General features: G+C 35.3%; 2 protein-coding genes across 4 annotated transcripts; one reads left to right on the top strand and one right to left on the bottom strand.

Annotated features, from left to right (window-relative positions):
- Positions 1-540: 540 nt before the first annotated feature.
- LOC125215750 (lanC-like protein GCR2) lies at positions 541-3,117 on the bottom strand. The gene is made up of 6 exons (XM_048117282.1): positions 2,916-3,117; positions 2,662-2,840; positions 1,670-1,781; positions 1,473-1,589; positions 1,097-1,408; positions 541-1,019 (listed from the first exon to the last, which is right to left on the bottom strand). The coding sequence occupies exons 1-6, from the start codon at positions 3,072-3,074 to the stop codon at positions 681-683; spliced, it is 1,218 nt and encodes a 405-aa protein (XP_047973239.1). The 5' UTR covers positions 3,075-3,117; the 3' UTR covers positions 541-680.
- Positions 3,118-11,230: 8,113 nt separating this feature from the next.
- LOC125212734 (MLO-like protein 11) lies at positions 11,231-17,799 on the top strand. 3 transcript variants are annotated; one of them, XM_048112974.1, is made up of 16 exons: positions 11,231-11,576; positions 11,681-11,869; positions 12,411-12,468; positions 12,620-12,849; positions 12,974-13,090; positions 13,303-13,363; positions 14,351-14,445; positions 14,617-14,691; positions 15,267-15,352; positions 15,766-15,815; positions 16,058-16,098; positions 16,244-16,414; positions 16,561-16,596; positions 16,917-16,984; positions 17,068-17,128; positions 17,226-17,799. In XM_048112974.1, exons 2-16 carry the CDS (start codon positions 11,729-11,731, stop codon positions 17,583-17,585), a joined length of 1,650 nt encoding a protein of 549 aa, XP_047968931.1. In that variant the 5' UTR covers positions 11,231-11,576; positions 11,681-11,728; the 3' UTR covers positions 17,586-17,799. The 3 variants fall into 3 exon arrangements, with proteins under 3 accessions (XP_047968931.1, XP_047968932.1, XP_047968933.1); XM_048112975.1 differs by lacking the exon at positions 11,681-11,869; XM_048112976.1 differs by lacking the exons at positions 11,231-11,576; positions 11,681-11,869 and adding an exon at positions 12,014-12,128.
- The last annotated feature ends 244 nt before the right edge of the window (positions 17,800-18,043 follow it).

Here is an 18,043-nt window from a genome sequence, read left to right as displayed (position 1 = left end):
ATGCAGCTCAAATCCTGATCCCAAGATTAGGTGATCTAATGATTAATAATTGACCAAAAACACAAAAGATCTTTAGAGGGAGATGATCCAGAAATGCTGAAAATTCATTTTCCTTTATCTATGTTTAGTTTCTCTCTTCATCCTGGCGATCCACACATTGGACCTTGTCGTAGTCAAAATTGATTCAATAAACGACCAAAATATTACTCCACGGAATCGATTTCCCTTGGGTTTTGTTTTAGTAGGATATTTTATTGATACGGAAAATCTAGTCAAAGACGAATACGATAAAATATTAAAATCCCAGATGAGCACTTCATCCACTCTCAATGCAAAGGCATTCCCTATATTTATAGTTGGTAAAATCATTACCCAAAATTAGAATATCATTATCAATAACTTGGTCTTCATCATAGGAGAAGATTTGATGCTTCGAATGGATCATCTATAACCATTACCTGAAATGTTTTGAGTTTGTTTAGATTTTAGCATTGAATCTTAGGGAGGTCTAATTGAGTGGAACTTGTATTTGAGTGGAACTTGCAAGAAAAGGAAATTTACATAATCTCTATAACTGGACTCAAAGGAGTGCAAGAGAAGGAAATTTACAAGGATTTGAAACCTAAAGTAAATGATCAAGCTGTTAAGCTATTACATACGTTACATAATTACCAAGTAAACTAGAGTTCATACGCGGGAAATCTAGCCTTAGATGGTTCGGTCATATCGAAAAAGAGCAAAGCCATTCCCCCAATACCTTCGAAGAGCGAATACGGACGATCCCCTCTGTGCATAACACCCTCCGACACGAGGGTTTCACACCGGTCGTGGAGGAAGCAGGCGAACGCTTTGGCTCTGTACAAGTATTCCGGTTTGCCAGTTAACCGATATAGCGAAAGGAATACATAGGCATTCCCACTGATGCCATGACAAATCCCAACTCGCTTGAGCAGGCCCCGGTTCCATACCACATCCCCCGCATCAATCGCAGCTTGCACAAACTCCTCTCCTTTGAAAACCTTCAGTGTGTCGAACAATATTGAAACCTTAGCCTAGTGTAAGACTGGACATCTGAAAGAAGTAATAGTAATATCACCTCGGCTGCTTTCACCAGAGTCAGCGCAACACCTGGGGCCCCGTGGCACCAGTGGACAAGTTCATCCGCTTCTTTTCCTTCGCTCGAGGGGTAGTTTCCACTAGCAAAACGGTTCTTGATCATGTAACGTAGCGTGCCTTTGACATCCTCTGCCTCATCGGGCTTCAGCTCAGTGTCCATCAGCACGTTCATAATCCCGGCCAGCCCATGGGCTGCTCCCCAGTATCTCTTGCCGTGCCACTCATACATCAAGGGGCAGCTCACATTTCCCAGCTTCCGACCAGACCTCATGATCTCATTGACAACAACCCTCTGTAGAGATTCAAACTCGAATTAATAAAGCGCCTATCAAAGTTCGATATCACAACGGTGTTACCATTCTATTGGAGGATACTGTATTGGGAGCAATGTGTTTGTTCAAGAACAAACAAGCCCACAAAAACCCGGCTCTCCCATATAATAGTTCGTCTGGAAGATCGATAGATAGCTTAATCTGAAGAAAACCGAGTGGATATCAGCAAGAAATAAAAGGAAAAGGAATACGAACGTGGAAACATGAATGATTTGACCAACCTCTTTGAAGTGTGATACATAGTGCTGGCATAGTTCCTTATCACCATTGTGGTGTGCCACCACTGCGCCAAGAGCATAGACGCCGGCCTCTCCACTGAGGAACGTGACACGCCTACAATTAAACAACACAACTCCAATTATAAACACTTTTACTATGCCCTATGCAAGGTAGAACAAACAAACAACATGAACATATGGTGTGTCACGTTTCTTAAATGCTACTCCCCCCGTCACACCGAAGATGACTCACTTTCCTTTAAGTTTGTCCCACACAAGATGATCCATTTCTAAAAATGAAAATCCCTTTATCTCTGCTTTATTTCCTCTCTTACTTTATTCTCTTCACCTAACACACAAAATAAATCTACTTAAAATCTCGTGCCGCCTAAGGAAGAGGGTCATCTTCCTTGGGACGGAGGGAGTACTACTCAAACAGATTTTCAACATGTTTTACTGGAGATGGAAGTAAAGACAAAACAAACAAAAACATAGCCAGAGTAGAAACCAACATTTATTGGAGTATAAAGAAATCATAGAGCAGCAAAAGTTCAAACAACACCAAAACACCTTATCAAGATTTCATCATGCTACACCTAGACAATCTCAACATGCCTTTATATAATAAACTCTCCCATCCAAACACACAATGGAAATCTACAATCACTACATCACTAGAAACACTTTGAACCACTTTTACCTAGCTATCTCTTACTTTTCAAATTTCATATTAAAACTAATGTCTTTATAAAGTCTACTTTTAGTGGATGAAGACAGTACTCCTCCGTCCACCAATAATCTTCTCATTTTTGTCATTTTTGTCCGTTCACCAATAAACTCATCATTGACTTTTTAATGGACCATGCATTCCACTAACTTTATCTTCCTCACATTTCATTATAAAGCTAATACTATATAAAAGTAGGAGGGAGGGAGTATATATATCTTGAAGAATAGGGCATCACACTGGCAATGGAAGTAATGAGAAAACATACCGAGAGCCTTGAAGAGCAGTCTCGCACGCCTTAATTATGTCAATTGAAAAATCAAGATCACTCTTATCTCCAGTGACTTGATAGGCTTTGAACAACAAAAAAGCAGTTCCTAAAGCGCCCGTGTACAAACTAAAGTCGCGCACACGTTTTCCCAAGCCCAGCCAGCTCTCCTTCACTACCTAAAAGTAAAACAACCAAATATGATTATTCGAGAGGCAAAAGAATTAAATGAATTAGGATTTACTACTACTTACTGTGTGCTTGATGTCCAAAGCGTCTTTCTTGAGGAGATCGGACAGAATATTGAGTGGAAGATGGAGAAGCTTTGTGAGTGAATCATCAAATTCGGCGGTGGATGACTCAGTTTCTGGGACGTAAGCGGGCATTTCATTTGGGAAGAACCGATCACCCATTTTTGGACTTTTGAGATGAGGATTCTTGAGACGGGTGTTTGCTTTTTATCAAGTGAAGTGGCAATCATAATTATGGTGTCGTTACGAGGCGGCGGTGCCATCCAAATGTCAACCCTATAGGCAACACAAATGCCACATGTCCGATCATCTTGATTCACACAAGATGCATATTAATCTTCAAAATTAGAGCCGGCAATTTTTGACACGATGGATAATTCGACACGAATTCACACAAAATTATTAGGTTTGGATCAAGTCTTATCGGATGCGAGTCATTATTGGATCGACCCACTAAGAACACGAAAAATTCGGGTCGGATGCGGGTACCCGTTAAAAATTAATATTATTATTTTTATTTTGAGTAAGATAAATTTACAAAAATTGTATACACAAAATGCCCTTCAAATTTTAAAAAGGATAATATTAATTTATTTTGATTAGATAGTATTATTAATTACATATTTTTGTGACTAATTTGACCTTATTTATGATTTTTCATTATTCATTTGCATTGTTGTACAGATAAGATATGTAACAGACCCTTATTAAAAGATAAAATTTTAGAGAGAATAACCATCCATAGTATTTTAATAGAATAATAATGGAATAATTTTCTATTCATGTTATTTAAACTATCACAATGAGATAAATAAATTGTATTTTTTTTTTACAAAGTATAAATTAGGAAAACACTCTTTTGTTTGGAAATTCTCTCATATTATTTTTGAAACCATTGATATTTTATCATTAATTCCTAACTTTTAATTTTGAAAATAATATTATACATGTTGGTTGATTATTCTATCTAAAATTATTAACAATATAATATGGGCCCTTCAATGATGAGACATTGTTGGACTCAACACATATAATAGTAATACAACATTCAAATGTATAGCACTTGCTGCATAAATTGATAAGATCATGAAAAATTATTATTACTATATGATAAATCACAATATTTTCAATATTTCATTTACTATATTATTTTAATATTGCTTTTATAATTATTTTCATAGTGGATAATAATATCATAATAGAGATGGTATGATGATAACAACATGTGGAACCCAACGTGTAAGTTGTAACATATCCTATAATTATATGACTGCTATATAAATTGATATATTTAAATATTATGATAAACCACAACAAATTTTAGACCTATATTATAAAATTAATTTATGATTAATAATCTGTTATATTTTATAGTGCATCAAATGATACATAAGAGCTAGTTCGACGATAGAAGGTTGTTGCTCTCACTGTTCACCTAGGCATGTGACACAATCTTCAAGTGTATTAGTTAATATATATAAAATATATAATTATGTCTTCATTCATGTAATTTTGGATAATAATATTAAATGACCATGTAATGACCCTACTTTGCATATTTCTCCATGTGTTATAATATATAGAAAATATTTGAAATTACAAGCTTCAAATTATATTTCAAATTACAAAAACTAAAGTAGTTGAAAGAAATGAAATAAAATACATATACGTGAGAGATCCAAATGAAAAATAGTACTAATTCAATTAGTGTTTAGAATAAAATGATAATTTGAATAAATTTATGAAAAATAAGTTTATACTTATAGATACAAAACGTTAATTCAGATATTATGTACTAGCAAAACTAATCTACAAATAATTTTATAATATAATTTATTACTATTATATTCTTTTTATTTTGATTTAATAAATTTAATTTAATTATTAGTATTTTCACTCTTTTTGTTTTTTCTTTTTACTTCTTTAGTTCTTTTAACTTGTTTCAATTTTTTTTGTTAAAACTAGAAAAAATATGATGTAAAATATTTTTCTAAGTATAATAAAATATTTTTGTTAAAATTATATAAGCATTTTTGTTTTTGAATTCTAGCCGAAGGCATGTTCAATCTTTAATCAACATTAGAAGCTATAATGTAAAATTAATGCTATAATTAAAATATGTAAATTCCTTAACTTTTACAAATGATAGAAAATGACAAAAATAGTAAAATACCCTAAAATAGGTTGTTGTCGTGCTGTTATCGTGTCGGGTCAACCCAAAGCGGTTCGTGTTATTATCGTGTTCGGGTCGTGTCCGGGTTTGAAGGTGGCGGGTTGGGTTCGTGTTTGGGTTTGGGGTTTCCTTAACAGGTTGGGTTCGGGTTTGGCCTTATTGGGTTGGGTCGTTATCGGGTTAACCCGATAACGACCCAATCCGCACGATTTGCCAGCCCTATTCAAAACTATGATTTGACAACTGTATTGACATTTTCAGTTGATGCTATGTATATTTATTGATATCAATTCAGATTATAGTTTGAAGTTTGTACAATATATAAAATTTGCATTTTATCACTGTCCAGAATGGAGTCGTGATCAATTGCTAACTCATCATTTAATTGCTAACTATAACTAATTTAAGACAATAGGATTTTAGAGATTTAATTGTTTTTAAATCGTCATGTATAGTTTTGTTTTTCATTTTTTTTAATTACTAAAAAGATAAAACAACTATCAAATTTAGGGTTTATGAACACACTGTCAATATAATGTACTCCCTATATTCCATAGTAGTGGAGACATTTTGCCATTTTGGTACGTTCCATAGTAGTGGAGTCATTTCCCTTTTTAATGAAAGTCAATACATTTTTTTCACTTACTTTTCCCTCTCTCTTACTTTATTTTCTCTACTTTTTCTTCTCCCCTACTTAATTATCTTTTTGTTTAATACATTACACACCATTTTCTTAATCTCGGTACCGGAAAGAAATGCGTCCATTACAATAAAATAGAGGGAGTTTTAAATATATCAACACGAAGACATGACAATATCAACACAATTTTATATTGACACTGTACAAGCATAATATATACATATTATATAAGTTGTATTGATATAAAATTGTTTTACGAAATATATGAACATTTGTGAAAATTTTAGACTAAAGTCTATTTTTGATCCCTTGCATTTGCCCATATAAACTTTTTGGTCCTTTACATTAAGCTTGTAATCTTTTAGTCCCAAACAATATGTTTTAGTCCAAAATCAACTTTTCTTCGTTAAAACTAACAGTCAAACATATTTGATCAAATTAATAACTTAATTATAATCTAATTAACCTAGTCACTAATCAGTGATATTTTAACTCCCAAAATTAAAATCAAACTGTCTCTCTCCTATCCTTCTTCTTTCTTCTTCCCCAAATTGCTCACTAACTCCCAAAGGTCTCCTTAGACGTCACCAAACCGAACTGGCCCGGAACCGTCACCGGCGGTTCGAACCGTGAACCGGAACCGTGGTGGCGGTTTGGAACCGGATAGGAGTCGGCGATTTAGGCGGGCCGGTTCAGGTTCGCGAAAAATCAAGAACCGTAACCGCCGGTTCGTAACCGACGGTTCGCCGGAAACCGGCGGTTCCAAACCGCCGGTTAGGCGGTTCCGGTAGCTTTTCAGGGTTTAGGGTATAGGCATGCAAGCGTAGGGTGATGAAACAGCCGGTTTCTGTCAGAAACCGTTTACCAAACTTAAATTTTAAATTTAAGTTGGGCTCAAGTCCTTTTCTTTTATTTCTTTTTTTTTTTTCAATTTGTTTCAACTTTAAAATATACAAATACAATTACATAATTGTATTTGTATATACTCTAATCGGTGAAGAAGACTTCTCTATAAAACTAAATCCGGGAGACTTTTGACAATTCTACCATGATTGTTGATGGTTAAAATTAAACTCAACAATTAAGGTTGAATTGCTAAAGGTATCTTCAATTTAGTTATCTAGAAACATCTCCTTCGCCGACTAAGAGTATATATATATACTATCTATTTACATTTATAATTTATTATTTTTTACTTCAACTTTTTTTATTTAAGTCTTTTGATTCTTTTGTAATTTCAATTTTCAACATTTGTATTTGTAATATCGACATTCACATATCGTTCAAATTTGTATGATTGTATGATTGTTTCAATAAAATTCCAATTGTTCCAACTCCAATGTCGACTTCTACTCCATTTGTCAATTGTCATTCTCGTTTTATTTATTTATTCGATAGTACAAGACTACAACTACAACTACAACTCTACAATTAGTACTATACCAGAATAAAATTAAAAAAAATAAAAATAATTTCGGCATTGAACCGGCGGTCCGAACCGAAACCGCCACGGAACCGGCCCGGAACCGTCTGGAAACCGCCGGTTTTGAACCGGCTTGGAACCTTGACTGAACCGGAACCGGAATCGGAACCGCCTGACCCTAGGTGGGCCGGTTCAGGTACCATATTTTTTTGAATCGGAACCGCCGGTTCCAAACCGGGAACCGGCGGTTCATGAACCGTGGCGACGTCTAGGCCTCCTCCTCCTCCTCCACCCCCCCCCCTCGCTCACTAATTCCCTAAGGTTGTACAATCAAACTCAAAAAATCTTATTGCCATAATCGACAGATCCATCCCTTGTCTATTAATTGAATTAAGGTTTAATCCCTCGTCCATTTCCACTCTTCTAAAAAGCATTATCATTTAAACATAATTCATGAATTCCAAACAACCATCTGCCAACTCTTCGCCAATCTTATACTCCCTCCGTCCTCAAAGAGTATGAACAATGGATTCGGCTAGGTGTGCACACGGTTCAAAAACTGTCCGGAACCGGCAGTTCACGATTTAAAAAATTGTTGAACCTAAACTGGCCCGCCAAGGGTTTAGGCAGTTCCGGTTCAAAAAACCGCCGGTTCCCGCGACGGTTCAAAACTGCCGGTTCCGGGCTAGTTTTCCAGTTCACTTTAACTTTTTTTATTTTTTTATTTTTGCTTATGAATTCTATGAAACCATCCCTAATTTTCTCATTTATAGAGACATCCTTGAATGTTTTATGTTTCACTTTCAATGTGAGACAAAATATGTTGAAATATTTTCTTTTATAAATACATGTTTAGATCATTCATTCATCTTTTTCCAATGTGAGATACAAAACTTTCTTTTGTCTTCTACTTTGCTTTATTTTTTTATAATATATATAAACAAAATTATTATTTGAATATATTCTTGATAGATAAAAATAAATATAAATAATTATTGAGAAATATTATTTGTATATAGAAAAATATTTATTTGTATAATAGTTATCGTCAGGTTTATACAATTTGTATAATAATTATTTTTTTAATGTGTATAATAGTATTTATTAGTTAACATATACAATAAATTTATAAACATAAGCAAATCGATAATGATAAAAAGCTAATAAATAATAGTTTATGTAATAATATTTGTTGTTAAATTATAATAGTAGAAGACAAAGAATGATGAGACATCTATCCTAGGTTTGTGCATGCCTAGGTTCGGCATAGGTTTTAAGTAATAAGAGTAAAGGCCAAAATTGGTCCTGAACATATGCTTGTTTTATGATTTTGGTCCTAGACTTTATCTTTTGAATTTTTCGGTCCTGTACATTTCAAATCAGATCACAATTGGTCCTCCGTTAATAATTCCGCTAATATTTAACGGTCGACGATTTTAATCACAATTTTGACCAATTAAAGCTGTTAATTATGATTACTTACACCCTAATTATATCCTTAATTATTTTAACAAATTTACATTTAAAATATACAACAAATATTAGTAAAAAACAAAAAATGAAATATACAGCCCAATTTAATTAATCAATCATCTCCTAATTAATCCTGGTAATGCTCACCAACATTGATCCCTCCGCCGCGCCGAAGCCCCCTTTCTTCTACTGCCACACCGCCGCCACCACCAAACGCAAGCGCCGCCCCGCTGGAACCCTTGATTGCAGATCTCGCACACGTACCGATCTGGGTTCCTCTTTCCTAATCACTACGAAATTGGAGACTTCCTCTTTCCTAACCAATTTCTGCTTAATTGAATCGCTAGCCAATTTAATTTTGAATTTGATGATGATTATTTGTGCAGGTTAAGATTGTGGTGCGTGTGTCGATGAACGACGAGAAATCCCGCTCAAAAGCCCTAAAAATCTGCGTGGGGATATGGAGAGTGGAATCGGTGGCGTTTGTCGGGGGCGGAGAAGGATCAAGTGGTGGTGGTGGGAGAGAGCATTGACGCGGTTGAGCTCACGTGACAGCTGAGGAAGAGCGTGGGCCACGCGGAGCTCGTGAGCGTCGGCGAGGATAAGAAAGAAGATACTAAGCCCGCGGCGGCGACGTCGGCGAATGCGACGCCTGTTTTCTGGTCGGAACCCTTGGTTGCAGATCTCGCACACGTACCGATCCGGGTTCCGGCGGGGCGGCGCTTGCGTTTGGTGGCGGCGGCTGTGTGGCAGTAGGAGAAAGGGGGCTCCGGTGCGGCGGAGGGATCAATGTTGGTGAGCATTACCAGGATTAATTAGGAGATGATTGATTAATTAAATTGGGCTGTATATTTCATTTTTTGTTTTTTTTACTAATATTTGTTGTATATTTTAAATGTAAATTTATTAAAATAATTAAGAATATAATTAGGGTGTAAATAATCATAATTAACAGCTTTAATTGGTCAAAATTGTGATTAAAATCGTTGACCGTTAAATATTAGCGGAATTGTTAACAGAGGACCAATTGTGATCTGATTTGAAATGTACAGGATCGAAAAATTCAAAAGATAAAGTCTATGACCAAAATCATAAAACAAGCATATGTTCAGGACCAATTTTGGCCTTTACTCTAGTAATAAATAAGGGAAAAAATAAGAGAGTATGCATTGAAAATTTTCAAATAATGTATACTCCCCCCGTCCCAAAGAGTATGAATTTTTGGTTCGGCACGAGTTTTAATGCATTATTGGTAAAGTGAGAGAGGGATAGATAGAAAAAGTGTTTTTAAGTATTGTTAGTGGAGAATGGGTTCCGCCTCATTAGAGAGAAGAGAGTTTCCAAAATTGGAATATGCATACTCTTTGTGGATGGACGAAAAAGGAAATAGTGCATACTCTTCAGGGACGGAGGGACGGAGGGAGTATATGTGTTGATTGAGTAAAAGTCAATTTTGGTTCCAAACATATGACCAAAAATACGAATTTGGTCCAAAACATTCAATTTTTGAAAAATAAGTTCATAACAAATGAAAATATCGTCGAAGTAGTCATTTTATTGATGGTTCTGTCATAAAACTAACGGTCAACGTTAATTACACAGTGACATGACCGTTAGTTTTTGACGGAACCTTAAAAAAATGACAACTCTGATAAGGATTTCATTTGTTATGGACTTGTTTTTCAAAAAATAATTTAGACTAAATTCGTATTTTAATCCTATGTTTAGGATCAAAATTAAACTTTAGTCGTGTTAATTTTAATTTTACAAATTTTAAAATTAGTTGTTAATTGTCACGATCCATCGTTATCTATTAAATTACTCAACAAATCAAGGTTTATTAAACGCTGTATCACATGTCATATATTTTAATAAAACTATTATTTATTAATTTTCAAGTTTAAGCTTATATCCTAAAATTCTCATTGTGAAGTATTTTACATTTTATAAATATAACTAAATTTTATTATTGTGTATTGAATTGATTATATGTTAATTTTTTTGTTACCATTTCAATTAGATCAAAATCCAAACGTTTAGAATACAATGGAAATATTTTAATCTGATAAAAGTTCCAGTTCAAATTAAGCTATTCCCTCCGTCCCGGCTAAGATGACACATTGCTTAGCTGGCACGTGATTTTAGGAGTTATTGGTTAAAGTGTTTAATTGGAGAGAGAGAAGGTGGGTGTAGGTATTAAAGTAGAGAGATGAAGATAGATGGATATTTTAATAGGAGTGAAAAAAAGTGGTTGAGTGTGTTAATTGGAGAGAGAAAGTTACCAAAAAAGGAAATGTATCATCTTAGTTGGGACAAACTAAAAAGGAAAATGTGTCATCTTAAGCGGGACGGAGGGAGTACTAATCAAGTTTTCCTAAGAGCATCCACAATAGCTCAAGGACTAAAACCAAACACCTCGTGTCATATCATCATGACTAGAAATTGCATGCCACATCACTAGGACACCCAACTGCACAATAGTGGACAAGAAACTAGAATAGCACTAGGACTAGCCACAATTAATCTGATTCCTAAGTACTATAAATATAGGGTTAATCCAATATTGGTTGGCATATCATATTTATTGCATGTATTCGTGCACACTCTGCTTCAACTGGATTCAAGATTCAACAGAGAGGAGTGAGCTCACCAAAGCAACAATTTTTGAAACCTTAAATACAGCTATCAGCCTTCATTCACTCTGATTTAACACTTCCCTCTCACAAAATTATCACATTTTTTTTGTTTTGGGATTGAAAACAACAACTTTCTTGTCTCATCTCATCTTTGTTCGACAAATTGTTCTCCTTTCCCCGGGATCAATTTCTGCTTTTCCATCTCAAAACTCCATCTTTTCTTGGTGACTAAAAATGAAATCTTGTTTTGTTTTTCCGACCCCTCTTTTTTATTCATAGAATCTAAGACCGAAAACAATGGCTGCTTTTTAAGAGTAGTGTGAGTTCTTTTTTTTATGTTTTTTGTATAATTTAGTTGTGAAACAAAGTGGATTTTATTTTATACCTGTGTTTTTGATGCAATGTGTTGTGGTCTAATTGAAGCATTGAGTTTTTGGGGGAGCTGTGGATTTTGAGTTTGAATTTACGAGAATGTCTGAATCCGAAGCTTCAGAAAATGATATGAATCTGAGGTCTTTGGCTCTGACTCCAACATGGTCCGTGGCTTCTGTTTTGACCATGTTTGTTTTTGTTTCACTGCTTGTGGAGCGATCAATTCACCAGTTGGGACTTGTGAGTTGCATTCCGTTTAATGTTGAAGATCTTGCCTGTTTCTTGTTATACTTGTGTTATGCCATGTTTCTTGTTTTTTTTTTTTTTTTTTTGATAAATGCAGTATCTCTGTTTGATTTAAGGTTACTCTGTTTCGATTTCTGTAATGGATGGTTTGGATTGTCAGGCTGTTTGGCTTTGTTGATGGAGACAATGGAGTATATGTTTGCTATTTCTTCTGAGTTTTGACTCATGAAATCGTCTACACATTGTGGAAATAGTGGGTTTATTTTATCTAGTAATTCAATATTACTTGATTTAAGTAAGTCAGTGGACATTAGTAGGAATGGCGACGAATTATTCGTGTGTATAGCTCCTTACATAGCTGCCCCCAGTTGTCCCTTAGTTTTGTTGTCATTACGATATTCTTTGTGTTTCAGTAGTACTAGTAGTTATGCTTATTAAAAGGTACAGAAAAGTAGGAATGTATATATCTCCAACTTTGTTAGCAATTGAATGTCGTACATCTATGAGCTTACGCATTCTTATAATTATTTTTTAGTGGCTGAAGAAAACTGACCGGAAACCTTTGCTTGCTGCTGTTGAGAAAATGAAGGAAGGTAATGCGATGATTCATGCAATTCTGTATTGAGAGTCTTGTAGAATGGGAGCCGTTTGGTCTATGGAAAGCTTTTCTTTTGTTGGTTCCATATTGTTGCAACATTGGTTCTTTTCCACTCCTTGCCTCACGTAGTGACACTGCTGCTACAGAGTTGATGCTTCTCGGGTTCATATCCCTTCTCCTCACTGCAAGTTCAAGCATTATATCAAACATTTGCATACCTTCGAAGTTCTATGACAGTGCGTTTGCCCCATGCACAAAGAAAGAAGTTGAAGAGGAAACAGAAAATTTACAGGAGCGTGGACTTCTGATGACCTTCTTTGGTCATCGCTCACACAGGAGAGTATTGATGGATCTAAATCAGAATACTTGCTCAGAGGCATGTTATTGTAATAAAATCATGAGTCAAAATACACACTTATGTTTCTTTCCCATAGTTGGCATATGGTTTAATCTTTTTATATCTCTATACAAACTTACAGAGTTTATGACCTCCCGTGCAGAACAGCGAACCGTTTGTGTCATATGAAGGACTCGAGCAGCTCCATAGGTTCATTTTTGTTATGGCGATTACACACATATCATACAGCTGCCTAACAATGTTGTTGGCAATTGTAAAGGTAGTACTTTGATGGTTCACTGTATTTACTACTGAAATACCTATGCTATTTTCACATATGGCATTTCTAAAAATATTTTTCGAATTTATTTCAATTCTTTTATCAAGTTAAGAGATTCCACTATGTATTTTCTATTATTTCAAAAGTTTATGAATATGACCTTGTTTGCCCCTTTAAGAGTTCTAATATTTGTTGCGCAACATTTCTGCTAGATTCACAGTTGGAGAGCATGGGAGGATGAGGCTCACTTGGACAGGCATAACTCTTTAAGTGGTAAATACAAAGCAATTTGTTTATACCGCAATTTGACCTTGTAACTTATTTACTGTGACATCTGTTTTTCTCAATATGAATTCTTGAAATTATGCTTCTTTTGAATTTGAGTATCAGACATGGATTTTAAAGGAACTGAAAATAGTCCCTTAATAAACTGCCAATGAAGGCTATAGACTAAAATGCTAACTTTATTTGAGGAGAGAGTTATACCAATGAAATATTTCACCCCATTCTGCTATCCTGTGCTTAAAATCTCAAGATTTGCTGAATTAACTTGTCACCGTTTTGATTTGGCTCACACCTCAAGTAGGTAGCATATAGTCTGTGGTTAAAATGGATTCATGCTCTGGCTACTGGCTAGAAATGAATTTCTGTTGATAATTTCATATAAAAGCTTAAACTTTAGAGAGGAAAATCATTCAACGATAACTAGTAACTTCAATAAGAATTCTGATGTTCCTTGGAATCTTTTTTATATATTGGTAGCCAGTGAGTTTTGAGCAGATACCGTTTTATGGCCCGGGTATTATAGCATGTTGCATGATTACCCCATCAAAAAACTTAGTGGAAAATCATGTAATATTTAATAACTATAACATTTTCCCTTCACATAATGATATCAGAATTTCTATATAACTTGAGCTCTTTGCCTCTAAATGCCTGTAAGTAATTTTCATATATTTTATACTCCCTCCGTCTCACCTCAAGTGAACGTGAGTTAAGAAAATGATATTTATTGAGTTAAGAGGAGAAAGAATAAAGTAGAGAAGATGTAGGAGAGAGTAAAAGTGTTGCTTTTTGCTAAAAAGGAAATTGATCACTTGGGACGACAAAAAATGGAATATCAATCGACGGAGGGAGTAAACTTTAATACTGGAACTCGAACTGGAATTGAACAAAATGTATAATTCAACTAAGACTAATGCTCTGGGAATCACCGAGTCAGTAGCTTTAATATTTCCCTTTGCATTTTCATCTGTGCAGAAAAAACCAGAGCAATGACACTGCAGAGGCAATCAACTTTTGTGAGACTCCATACATCAACTCCTATGCAGAGGAACAACTTTTTCGTTTGGGTGGTAGGTTCACTGAGATCTTGCATGAAGAACTTTTCTTCATTTCACTCGCTAAATTCTTATTGTCCATTCATTTACAAATATTTGTTTGCAATAGTTGATGTTTTAAGATAATGCTCTATGAGAGGCTAGACACAATATTCATCTGATTAGATAGTATTGATGCATCTCCAGACTTGCTTCTTCCGCCAGTTTGGGAGTTCAGTTGCTCGTGCAGATTACCTTACCCTTCGACAAGGATTCATCATGGTACGTGAACATTAACTTCATGTCATTATTCTCTAAAGTGAGAAAACATGCACTGTATGATTCATGTTCAAAGCGTTGTTCTCCATTAAAAAATTCCGTCACTTCAATATTTGTTTCCAAATACAACGGCAAGTCAGGACAATTTATTGCAAAATGATGTTGGGTTTTTAGGCTGCAGAAATTTCTGTCCTAACAGTTACTTGAATCCAGTGTATACACATAGGATGACTTATCTCACAAGCCTATAATTTAGAAATGCCTATCTGCATGGATACTATTGACACTCATGAAAGCAATTATTATAGATGTCACATACTTGATCTCTTTGGTATCTCTTTTATATGCCATTTTCTTCGAAAGATGACGTCTTTTATAAACACTTTATCAACTTTCCGTACAAAAATGCACCTAACAAATGCTGCTATCGATAGATAATTATTTTATCTCCCTGTTTTCCCGTACATGGATTTATTTGCCTTATGCCACTTTACTTTCCGTTGGATTTGCATCAATTTAAGTATTGACTTGGACATATTAAGCTTACTGTTTACTTTTCTATTTCTCTTTTATGGCAGAACCACAACCTCACATCGACATATGATTTCCACAGCTATATGATTCGTTCTATGGAAGAAGAGTTTCAAAGGATAGTTGGTGTCAGGTATGGAAAATGCTGACTATTGTCCTATTATTAAATGGTCAATAATTCTAACAATCTTCATTACTCAAACATTATACTCATGCTTCTTAAACTAAGGCAAAAGTTCTCTGCTAGATTGGCAGAATTCCAAGCTCCTATCATTTTCACTGACAGCGGAGCTAGAATAACTGAACTTAATGTTGATAAACTGTTAGTAGTACTTTTTACAACTTATCATGTGCCATTAAATGAAGGATTATAGTTCATTGTACGGGCACTTTCTCTCTATTAGTGTAATCTAATCCCGGAATTTTATTTCTAGTATGAGCTGGGCTGAGCTGTGTATGAATCTAATTAGTTCAAATTCATTAAATATATGCGTTGCTCTATGATCATCATAAAAGCTTTCTGACACACTCTTGTGGATTTTACAGCGCTCCACTCTGGGGATTCGTTGTAGCTTTTATGCTGTTCAATGTAAAAGGTTGGTTAGTTAAAAGCTCTCTCTCTCGGGTCATTTTCTGGTGAAACTACATTATCACTAGAGAAGATTGTCCATATTTTTTCAATAAAACTCATTTACATGTGCAACATTGCAATCATATCCTGGTCCACTTCGCTTTCAGATACTCCTACCACCACTTTAGCTGTAATGTTTATGTTATGTGCCTTTCACTTGATTTCTTGTCCACGTATTTGATCTTCTTTCCTCAACTTTTATTGCAGGATCCCATCTTTACTTCTGGATTGCACTTATTCCTGGCACCGTAAGTTACTAAACAGAAGCATATTTTATTATTGGATATATATTTGAGATTATGTGTCTTAGCTTGCTCAATAAGTTGCATACAGAAATGGGACAAAAAAGTAGGAGATTTCTTTATTTAAATAGCAGATTGTGTTGAATTGCAGCTTGTTCTACTTGTTGGCACAAAGCTGCAACATATCATAGCAACCTTGGCACTAGAGAGTGCGGGAATAACTGGGAGTTTTAACCGACCTAAGTTTAGACCCCGAGATGAACTGTTTTGGTTCAAGAAGCCAGAGCTGTTGCTGACCTTGATTCATTTAGTCCTGTTCCAGGTTTGCTACTTCTATTGGATATTCACTTATGAGTTGTGCATGTCTGTAATGTCTGCGTGTTTCCTTCAATCACCTAGTGGTGTATGTTATGCTCCCGTTAAAAAATAAATGTAACACTAATGATTTCTACATTAACGCTATTGCAGAATTCATTTGAGCTCGCTTCATTCTTCTGGTTTTGGGTAATGTCCTCCATTCTTGCTTTGGTTAATTTTCTTTGGTAGTCAAGAATATGATGTGAAAAGATCACGACATTTTAATGAGCTTTGATATAAGTTCTCAAAGTTGGCATGCTCCGGAATTAATATTTTCGAGAAAGATATGTCTAGCATCAGGAGTCCAAATTCATCATTCATTAAACTATGGCTTTCCCACAAATGTCACAATTCTTTTACAATGGATAATTCGGACTGACGTGAAAGGTTGTGATATGCTTGAAGTTTTTGTTAATTACAACATCGTAAATGAGAAAGTTGTGACGAATCTTTGTCTTACATTGCAGTGGCAGTTTGGCTACAAGTCTTGCTTCATAAGGAACCACTTACTAGTGTATTTACGAATATTTGTTGGGTACGCCTTAGGGTCACATGCTGACTTCAACTTTTGCCAACCCCCGAAGAAAAACTAAGATTAAGATTCTAGTGTTCCTCCAGGTTTGCAGGGCAATTTTTGTGCAGCTACAGCACCCTACCTCTCTATGCATTGGTTACACAGGTGATAGATACGAAGCTTAAATCCTCAATAGCACGAACATGTGTATGTCTATGTTAAATTGCCCTCTTTTAATGTTTTGTTTATTTTCGTTGTTTAGATGGGAACGAACTACAAGGCAGCTCTGATCCCACGCAACATACGAGACACAATCCACGGATGGGGAAAGGCAGCTCGGAGGAGGAGAAAAATGGGCGCTTTCACAGACGATTCAACCATCCACACAGATACTAGCACGGTCATGTCAGTCGAGGAAGATGACCATCAGTTAATAGATAGTCCCCGATTCGCCCCTCAGTCAGCTACAGAAATCGAGCTGCAACAAACCACGGTTGCCATCAGCGATGATCAATCCCCACCATCTGCTAACGAGGGTTCAACTCTGGTTGGTACACCTCTCCTCCACTCTGCTTCTGTTTCTTCCCCGGTGGCACCGAGATCTTCCTCCATGCCGCGGTAGTAATTATAGTTTGCTGTTAATACTTCTACAGGCAGTAGTTGTAACATACACACTTTGGTAGATGAAAACAGATGTGAACATTGAGAACGTTGTTGTATCAGAATCTACAAATCCTATAGAGTGAGAGTGAATGAATACTAGTTTAGCTTAAATGCCTCATATCATTTTCCACCTCCAAAGAATTTTTGTTCTGTGTTTTCAAGTTTATGTTTAAGTTATAAATTCATTGTCAAACAACTCTCTAGCTTCGTTTTAATCCCAAGTAGTTTTAATATAATCGTAGTTCTTGTTATTTCTACTCGTTCGTGTTATTTAGCTTATAACTTTGTAGTTTGCATGTTTGCTGAATCTCCCCATATACAAATAAGCCCAAGATTTGTTTTTTTTAAGAAACAACAAAAGATTACATTAAATATAAAACCAATATAACTGATAGAGGTTTCAACCAAATAAAAAGT

The sequence above is a fragment of the Salvia hispanica genome, chromosome 3 (genome assembly GCF_023119035.1).
Source record: "Salvia hispanica cultivar TCC Black 2014 chromosome 3, UniMelb_Shisp_WGS_1.0, whole genome shotgun sequence".
Lineage (NCBI taxonomy): Eukaryota > Viridiplantae > Streptophyta > Magnoliopsida > Lamiales > Lamiaceae > Salvia > Salvia hispanica.
This window is presented reverse-complemented; position numbering and strand designations above follow the sequence as displayed.

What these genes read in the sequence shown, in the direction of transcription:
- LOC125215750 (XM_048117282.1), bottom strand. Translation starts at nt 3,074, where the DNA reads ATGGGTGATCGGTTCTTCCCAAATGAAATGCCCGCTTACGTCCCAGAA. An exon ending in CTTTGGACATCAAGCACACA is followed by an intron (nt 2,841 to 2,915) that starts GTAAGTAGTAGT and finishes TTTTACTTTTAG; the next exon opens with GTAGTGAAGGAGAGCTGGCT. An exon ending in CTCTGGTGAAAGCAGCCGAG is followed by an intron (nt 1,020 to 1,096) that starts GTGATATTACTA and finishes GACACACTGAAG; the next exon opens with GTTTTCAAAGGAGAGGAGTT.
- LOC125212734 (XM_048112974.1), top strand. Translation starts at nt 11,729, where the DNA reads ATGTCTGAATCCGAAGCTTCAGAAAATGATATGAATCTGAGGTCTTTG. An exon ending in ACAACTTTTTCGTTTGGGTG is followed by an intron (nt 14,446 to 14,616) that starts GTAGGTTCACTG and finishes ATGCATCTCCAG; the next exon opens with ACTTGCTTCTTCCGCCAGTT. An exon ending in CTTCATTCTTCTGGTTTTGG is followed by an intron (nt 16,597 to 16,916) that starts GTAATGTCCTCC and finishes CTTACATTGCAG; the next exon opens with TGGCAGTTTGGCTACAAGTC.